The sequence below is a fragment of the Microtus pennsylvanicus genome, chromosome 11 (assembly GCF_037038515.1).
Source record: "Microtus pennsylvanicus isolate mMicPen1 chromosome 11, mMicPen1.hap1, whole genome shotgun sequence".
In the NCBI taxonomy this organism is placed as follows: Eukaryota; Metazoa; Chordata; class Mammalia; order Rodentia; family Cricetidae; genus Microtus; species Microtus pennsylvanicus.
The window spans coordinates 45,978,267-45,986,803 of record NC_134589.1 but is presented as its reverse complement, the minus strand read 5'-3'; the positions used below and the strand labels follow the sequence as shown (position 1 = coordinate 45,986,803).

Genomic DNA, 8,537 nt, shown 5'->3' with positions numbered 1-8,537 from the left:
TGCCACGTGGACACTCTGCACTCACACAGGCGATCCCAGCAGGGAGATGTGCCTGCCCCAGAGGGCAGCCCTCACCACCCACATGGACACCAGTTCTGCCTTCAACTCCTGCTCTCTCACAGGAAGTAGCCAGCCGGGTGCCAAGGTATCCCCAACTACATCCCCAAAATCCTCAGACACTGCCAGCCTCCAGCTGTCAGCCTGCCCCCGGCTGGCGGGCGCCTGCTCCTGGCAAAGCCGCTGGGGTGTAATTAGAGACCCGTTAGCTCCCTAATTGCCAGTTCTGAGGCATCCTTGTTACAGGCTGCCTGAGGCACACACAGAGGGAAGGGCTAAGAGCTGAGCCAGGCTGGCATGAAGGTAGACCTAGAGAGGACTGGCATGTGGCCAGAGACCAAACGTGGCACAGAGAGAACTCAGTGCAATCTGCCCTCTGGCTGCCTCCCCACCACATCCACTTGCCCAGAATCGTGACGTCAAACCAGCCTGGCCCATTCATTCTTTATTCAGGTGGCATAAAAGTCACTACAAAAACTTTATAAAAGAGTCTTGGGAGCTAAAGAGGCCCTTCCCCGCCTCAGCCCCTGAGCTTCCCGCCAGAGGAGGACAAGAGAGAGGAAAGGAGACTCCTGGCAGTGTTGGCATCTCCAAAGACCAGAGGGGTGGCTCGGCTGGTGGCACATGGGTGGGGGCTTGGATGTCGTCAGCAAAGCAGATCAGAGTCAGGGTAGGTCAGCCTCCGCCCACGGAGGTGTCTTCGCTTGGGGTGTTTGGGGACATGTAGGCTTCTGCTTACAAATATGAAGGGACCCCAACTAAGTGAGGGACTGGCCTAACCCACCTCTAGTTAAAACTGTATCCATGAGTGCCCAGCCCACAAAAGGGTCACCCTTTGAGCTCCTTCGGAAGAAATGAAGATTCCTTTTGCCTGCCTTCCTCCAGGCCCCACCCCACCTCCGACCCCCAGGAGCTATTGCAAGAGAAGGGCTCTTTCCCTGGAGACGCCTCCCCAGGTCCCACCCTATCCCACAAAGCTGGTTGGTAAGAGTCACAGGAGTTGAGAGGCTGATCCGGGTGGGGACTCAGGATGCTGCTGCCCAGGGCTGTTTCTCACTTGGGGTTGCTAAACTGAGGATAGTCCTCCTCCAGGATGGGTGCAAGTTTCAAATCAGGACCAAAGGTCTTGTCTCGGTGGAAGTCAGCTTTTTCGTTCTGGAAGACTCTGTTGTCAGGGGAATCTTGCTGTTCCTGGAGCTGGGGCTGTGCACTAGGGTTGGGGTTCCTCACACTGCCCACAAAGAGGGGTATGCCTAAGGTTTCCTCCATGATGAAGAAGAGGAAAGGTCGGTTCACAGCAAAGGAGGAGATGGACATCCGGTTCATGGCTGTGCTGGTGGCTGCGGCTGCCTCCACACCAACCTCACTGAGTTCCACGGTAGATTGATGCTGCACGCTAGACACCACCAGACTCCGGTTAGAGATCCCACGCAGGTCTGGGCCCTGGAACAGTTCCTGTAGGCCTGCCCAGAGCAACAGATGACAGGTCAGTGCTGCCCCCAGGTTACCTGGACCCATCTGTCTGGCATCCTGGCTAAAGGATTGAACCTACAGACTGACTGGCAGCTGTTAAACCTTCAAGTCTCAACCTAGACACCACTTCTAGAAGCCTTTCTTTCTTTCCTTTTTTTATCCAAGTCTGCACTGGGTACCAGTTTGCTACTCTCTAGGGTGAGCTGGAGAGACAGCCTCTGACTTACATGTGCCCGCTCCATTAGACTGAGCACTCACTTTGCACGCGGTGCCTCACGCAGAGTAGCTGCAGCTCTCTAACCCTGTGACCCCAGCTTCTCCTCGTCCCCTTTCCAAGCTAGACAATGAGGTTCACATGACACCCTGAACTCTTTACCCAGGATTCTTCATAGTACAGGCAGCAGAGTAGTGAATGCATCCCAACCCATCCCAGGACGGAAGGTCTAGGGGAGCATATCAGAAGGTCTAGGGGAGCATATCAGAAGGTCTAGGGGAGCGTATCAGAAGGTCTAGGGGAGCATATCAATTGCTCCTCACATGCCCTGCCAGAGCACCTGGAGCCACCCTATCCCCAGTCCCCTTACCCAGCTGGCTGAGGGTGGCCACCAGGTCCAGCTGCTGCTTCAAATGGAGTTTTGGCAGCCACACCTTGGTGGGTTTCTCCCGCAGTGAGGGGTGGTACAGGGTGTCCAAGCTCAGGTTGGCTAGTACCTGAGACACGTTCCAGTCAAAATGAGTGGGCATCATGACCACAAAGCTCATGTTGTTCTTAAAGGGGAAATGAGCCACCTACAGATAAGAAAGGAGAGAACATGAGGACCGGACAACACTAGACCTGTTTGGGGTCTGGACCAAAACTTCTCCATTCTTCTGAGACAGGAGCCAAAGGTTGGGGTTCAGTGTGCCTCGCTTCACTGCTGAAATATAATAATACCACTTGCCCCTTTGCAAGGTGACACGTGACCAAATGAGATAATGCTTTGAAATAAATCTCTGTGTGTGCATAAATCTGTGTGTATGTTTGTGTGGCTGTATGTTTGCACACAAGTGTGTGAGGCCAGAGGTAGGCTGGCACAAGTTGTCCCCCTAAATTACTCTCTACCTTTTTTTTAAACCATTTTTTTTGTTGTTGTTGTTTCTAGGCAAGGTTTCTCTGTGTAGCCTTGACTATCCTGGAATTCATGATATAAACCAGGCTGGCCTCTAACTTACAGAAATTCTCCTGCCACTGCCTCTTGAGTGCTGGGATTAAAAGTGTGCGCAACTACACTCCTCTCCCACTTCCCAGCTTTTGAACACAGGGTCTTATGGGTCCCGAGCTGGCTTTGAATTACTGTTAGGCCAAGGATGACCATGAACTTCTGATGTTCTTGCCTCACTTGCCTCCTGAGTGCTAGGATTACAAAACTGTACCATCAAGCCCGGTTTTTATTTTGGTTTGGTTTTTAGACAGGACTTATGTATATCAGGCTGCCCTCAAACTCACTATATAACTCAAGATGACTTTGGATTTCTTTTTAAGATTTCTTTTTATTTTATGTGTATAGATATTTTGCCTGAATGTGTCTGTACATCATGTACTTGCAGTGCCCTCGGAGTCCAGAAGAGGGTGTCATATCCCCTGGAATTAGAGTTACAGCTGTTTCGAGGCTGCCTCGTCGGGGCTGGGAATCAAACCCTGGTCCTCTGCAAGATCAGCAAGTACTCTTAACTGCTGAGTCGTCTCTCCACCTTGAGCTTTTGATGCTCCTGCCTCCTTCTTGAAAGTGCATCACTGTGCCTGGTTTGTGTGAGGCTAAGTGTTGAACAAAGGGCTTTGTGCATGCTAGGCAAGTACTCAGCGGAGTCATACATCCAGCCACACTTTGGAATCTTCCAGGAGAGTCTTCGCTACAGACAGTTCTCCATCTGCTATCAGCTAGGAGTAGTGACAGGCTATGAACCTTCCCGTCTCTGCCTCTCAGCTCTCCTGGTATATGATAGGTGTCACCTCTGGTTTTCAAAAGGACATGGAGAGGAGCCACCGGGAAGGGTAGGAACCCTGACTCTCACCTTTCCCCTTCGCCCAGTGAGATTTTGCTGTATATGCCAGATTTGGAATGAAATTTATTTTCCTCTTTAGATGGAGTCTGGTTGTGTAGCCCTGACTATTTTAAACTCTCAGTCTTTTGAGCGCTGGGATTATGGTGTAACCCACCACACTCAGGTCACATGACCCTTTTTGAAGATTACTGCGGTTACAGCAGCGTGGAAACCACCAGGCTCAAGACTCTTAAAGCCGTGCCTCCCTGAGTCCCAGCACAGGCCTGCGGGTAGGTCCTCTGCCGGGGAGACGTGAGTGCCTGGCCTGGCTGCTGGGGCCTGCTGACCAAAGGAGGGTGGAGAGATGGAGCCTGAGGATGAAGGAACAGTGGGTAGCACAGGGCTTTGAGGGAGGGCCCAATGGGGAGATGAGCAGCTAGGGGAGCCAACCAGGCGAGCTAGAGAGAAGCCAAGCTGCCCTCATGGCTCCTTCCTGCAGAACTGGCACTGTGCTCTGCTTGCCCAGTGAAGCCAATGAACAGAGTGGGTAAGTAGGTATGGAGGCCCATACCTGGGATCCCAGCACTCAGACAGCTGGGGCAGGAGGACCACGAGTTCAAACCCAGCCTGTGTAACACTGTCAGACACTAAAGCAAACAAAACTAGCTCATACTGTATGTCAGCCACAGATAATGGGCCCAAGGGTCACTATCCCAGTCAAGGAGTCACGGTTAGGTTGGAAGCAAGGGAAGCCTCAGCTGAGACAGCTTGGCACAGAGCTCCATCCAATCAGAATGTTCGGAGCAGAAAAACCAGCCCGGGGGTAACTCTCCCTTCTGAGCAGCACTGGTGGGAATGCCTTCCTTCCCTTAGGAACAGGGCCCTGGGCTTCCTGAGCTCCACTAAAACCCCAGTGCCAAGAACAATGTCCGGCATGTGACAAAGCTCAGTCTATTTTCTTTGAGCCAACGAACCTCAAAGAGGTCATTTCCTGGGGGGAGGCATGATAGACCCTTCCAGAGCTTCCAGACCCCAGGGACCAGGCTTCAAGGAAAATGGGGTGTCCCCTTCATCCCTGAGGTCCCTACACAGCCTTCCATCCCCTCCCACACAGCCTTCCATCCCCTCCCAGCAGCAAGCCGAGTTTGCTGGGAAAGCAGTGGGGACCTGTGTCTCAGGTTGCTCCATCAGGAACCAGCGCAGAGGGTACGATTGTGCTTGCATCATGTCCACAGGCACCGTGAACCTCTCGTCCAGGTGGAAGGAATCTTTCTGGGTGAGGCTCTGGTCAAACTTGGTCCTCCAGAAACCTGCAGCCAGGCAGAGGGCAGAGCCATGTAACTTAAAACCAGCTTCCGGCCTATCCCACCTAGAACCCAATCAAGGAACAAGAAGTGGAAGCCAAAGCTGGTGGTGGCAGTGGCGGCGGTGGTGCCGGAGCATGCCTTTAATGCAGAGGCAGGTGGATCTCTGTGAGTTCGAGGCCAGCCTGGTCTATAAAGTGAGTTCCAGAACAGCCAAGGCTGTTACACAGAGAAACCCTGTCTCAAAAAAAAAAAAATATGGAAGCCAAGCCCCCAGTGCTGACACCCGGTTAAGGTATATACTTAGGTATTTTTCCTACATCTGGGCTTGCATTTCTCCATCCCTCTGTGACCCCAGTTTTCTCTCTGTCCTCCACAGCTTCAGCCAACTTTTGAGCTTCCTCCGCACACGCCCAGACAACCCTCGGCTTCATGGCCTAGCAACCTCAGAGCAAAGCTTACACAGCCCCGCTCAGCCTACAGGGCAGGGGGGGCTGTTAGGGTGGGGGGCTTAAGAAGAAGAGTGCACCATGAAAGTGGATGGCATTGAGGAGAAGCAACACGGTGTTATCTGGCAGCTCAGAGAGGAAATCCTCAATCTTCCCCTCCGTGGCCTCCTTCACCCATTGGTTGATGTTCGCCAGGTCTTCCTCCTGCTTTCCGGTCAGTTTCACGGGCTTTGCGCCAAAGAGCCGCTCTGATTGCTCCAGGAAATCCTCTTTGATGGGAAATCCTGCACACAATAGGCCACAAGCTCACCCCAGGGCTGGGGCCTCCAACAGCCACCTGTGTTCTACCTGTCTGCCCAAAGCTAAGCCTCCCTCCCTCTCTCCCCTTGTTCACCGGTGGCAGAGCAGTTCCCGGGCAGCTGACTGCCATCATCACTTACCCTTCCGCAGATATATTCTGGCAGCCAGTCGAATTGTCCCAGGGCCTAGGTTCTGGCAGAGATGGCTCAGAAGGTGGGGAAGGCAGGAGCCTGTGTTCACGTGTAACACTTCTTCCAAGCTCTGCAGCGTTTGGTTCCGAGCACCTGAAGAGGACCAAGTGGGCCGAGACCCAGGTCCCATGTTCTTTCTCGCCCCACTGCCCACTTCCCCCCTCTCATATCCTCATGATGAACATGGTCATGGACCCCTGCTCTCCTCCCCTCGCACACCCACTGAGCTGTTGGACTTCCAAAGTCTACTTTCATGTCCGCTGCTCACAAGCTGCGCCGTATTGCCTCACTCAAGGTACCTTGTCTCTCTGAGCCAGAGTTTCCCACAGCAAGACACTCAGGTCCAGGGGAAGACACTGTAGCTGTCAAACGCTTGTGCAAAAATAACTGGGGGATTTGTCAATCACCACATTCTTAGGCCATCCCCGAATTTCTGAATCACAGGGGGTGGTGACAGCTCAGGCACCTGCATGCCACCAAATATCCATGTGTCCTGATGGAGGAACCACCCCTAGGCAACCTCTGCAGCACTGTGGCTTCCTAGTTCTGCTGGACAGGTGCTGCCCCAGTACCTAGTGCCAGGTGAGAGAGTGCCAGGGCCACACTCAGTGGTGACAGGACAAGGTTGGAGCTGGTGGATGTTTGGGCCACCAAGGAGAACAGGTCAGCAGTAAAAGCCATCATGGCCTGAGCCAATCTGCGAGTCTCCTCTGCAGTTGGGGTACCCTTGCAGTCTCCTGGGGACCTCTCCGGGATAGCATGGCCACCAAGATCCTACAAGGATAGATCAGAGGTCAGCAGGATCAAGGGGGCAGCTTCAGATTCTCTGTCTTCCTCAGAGTCCTGGTGCTGGAGGCAACAAGGCCTTGTCCCAGATCTGAGGGGAGAGGAAGAGTCATGCTGGGGCTTTCCTTCTAAACCCCTGAACATGACCGAGTCTCCCCTCCCCCATTCCCTTGCTCCTGCTGATTGGCCCTCCTCCCCTGGCCCCATTTACTCTTCCCCAGCCCCACCTGATTGTACCTGGTTGCTCAACTTGAGGAGGGCAAGTGGGGGCAGCTTCTGCTGGGCCTGTTCACTCATTGGCTGTAGAAAGGAGGAAGTTGACGACCCTCCCCATAGGTCCCCGCTGCTTTGCCCAAGACATAGGTGAGTCCCTTGGTCTCTTCCCCCAAACCCTCACTTTTGTGTACCTGCTGGCTTGGGAGATCCGTGGCGCTCACAGGGGAGAACTGTTGAGAGAAGGGTGAGGAGAGGCAGGGAGGTCCCTCGGAGCCAACCCCTCCCTGGACTCAGCCTTCCTCCCTCTCTGCCCTTCTGGCCTCTCCCAAACTTGCCCCTGCCTGCAGCATCTTCTTCAACCCGACCTCTTCCAACCCAGACCTCAGCTCAGTCTCACCATGGAGCAGGGACCTTGCAGACAGGACAAGCTGAGTACCAGGAACCCCCAGAGAAGTGCCATGTTCCTGTACCTGGAACAGGAAGGTTAGTCCTGCTTCCCACTCAAACACCAGGCAGCAGACTGCTACCCACAGGCTCCCTAACCCCATCCAGCTACAGAACTTAGGCCCACACCCGGTCCTCAGGAATTGGATCCTCATCCTGAGAGGCGGGATTTCCATGATTTTTCCCCACTCTTTTGGTTTCTCCCTTAGCCTTCATCCTTTAGGCCTCACATTGTGGATCAGACCTGGGTTCAAAGCTGGGCTCTGCTTCTTGCCACAGGACCTTTGGTTCTTCCCTGGATGCTTTTGGGCTTTACCTTGTTTTGTAAAATCACGACAAAAGTCCTCCCTCCTCCCATGTAGAGTTTGAGGACCAAAATAAGAATCTCTGTAAACCCCGAGTAAGATGCCTGGGCCGCGGTGATCTGTATCTGAGAAGGCTTCCCACCCCAGAGAATCCATCTAACCTACTGTTCATTTCATCCAGACTTTCTCAGGCTGCCCGGGTCCTACCCAAAGGCCCCAAGAGCTCAGCTTGGGTGGCAGGGCAGCCAGAAAGCTGCTTTATTGACCCAATAGCAGAGCCCAATGAATGACTGACCCAGATACCTTTGGACTTACGGGAACCACAGGCCTCATCCCAACTCTGCCCCCAATTCTGCTCCAGGGTGCTTTGGGGAAGCCAGGCTGGTGGAGGGGACCGTGCAAGTCTTAGTCTAGGGCCTCCAATAAAGGCCTCCTCTCCTCACCCCTACCCAGACCTTATCTCTGGGCCAGATCTTTGCGGGGGGGGGGGTCCTTCTGTTACCCCAGCCCCCACCATTATGTCCAAGAGCCTTCAGCCAGGAACTCATCTCCAACCTGGGTATAATTCTTCCTGACAAGAACAGGCCTCAAGGATTTGGAGTTCCAGAGGGACTTCTGCAGTTGCCTGACCCGCTCCTCACCACCCCAGGATGCTGTGAAGTTGTAGGCTCCCTGAATTCAGCCAGATCCCTCGCCAAGGGGGCAGCTCCCCACCTCCTGTGCTGCCCGAGCAGGCTGTACCTTCCCTCCATCCTACCTCTTCGGGCTTCCTGCTGCAGCACACGGTGTTCTCCTTGCTCCCCACTTGCTCCCCACGCTCTGCCTGGTGCAGCCAGCCTGGCCTAGCTCCTCCTACAGGACCTTTGCTCTTAGCCAACCCCCGTTCAGCTTGCTTTCTTCGCTGGTAAATATTGACCTGTACATCCGGTTAAACATTGATATGGGGGCCAGAAGCCCCTTTCCCATCAGGGCTGCTAATACTATGACAGG

General features: G+C 53.9%; 1 protein-coding gene across 3 annotated transcripts; it reads right to left on the bottom strand.

Moving 5' to 3' along the window:
• Positions 1-487: 487 nt before the first annotated feature.
• On the bottom strand, positions 488-8,382 carry Serpinf2 (serpin family F member 2). 3 transcript variants are annotated; one of them, XM_075991658.1, is made up of 10 exons: positions 8,305-8,382; positions 7,196-7,262; positions 6,990-7,028; positions 6,820-6,882; positions 6,369-6,570; positions 5,746-5,889; positions 5,386-5,589; positions 4,720-4,862; positions 2,115-2,319; positions 488-1,520 (listed from the first exon to the last, which is right to left on the bottom strand). In XM_075991658.1, exons 2-10 carry the CDS (start codon positions 7,256-7,258, stop codon positions 1,111-1,113), a joined length of 1,473 nt encoding a protein of 490 aa, XP_075847773.1. In that variant the 5' UTR covers positions 7,259-7,262; positions 8,305-8,382; the 3' UTR covers positions 488-1,110. The 3 variants fall into 3 exon arrangements, with proteins under 3 accessions (XP_075847773.1, XP_075847774.1, XP_075847775.1); XM_075991659.1 differs by having other exon boundaries at positions 7,196-7,268; positions 8,305-8,363; XM_075991660.1 differs by lacking the exon at positions 6,820-6,882.
• Between the last annotated feature and the right edge of the window lie 155 nt (positions 8,383-8,537).

What these genes read in the sequence shown, in the direction of transcription:
- Serpinf2 (XM_075991658.1), bottom strand. Translation starts at nt 7,258, where the DNA reads ATGGCACTTCTCTGGGGGTTCCTGGTACTCAGCTTGTCCTGTCTGCAA. An exon ending in ACTCTCTCACCTGGCACTAG is followed by an intron (nt 5,890 to 6,368) that starts GTACTGGGGCAG and finishes GGTCCTCTTCAG; the next exon opens with GTGCTCGGAACCAAACGCTG. An exon ending in TGGAGCAACCTGAGACACAG is followed by an intron (nt 2,320 to 4,719) that starts GTCCCCACTGCT and finishes TCTTATCTGTAG; the next exon opens with GTGGCTCATTTCCCCTTTAA.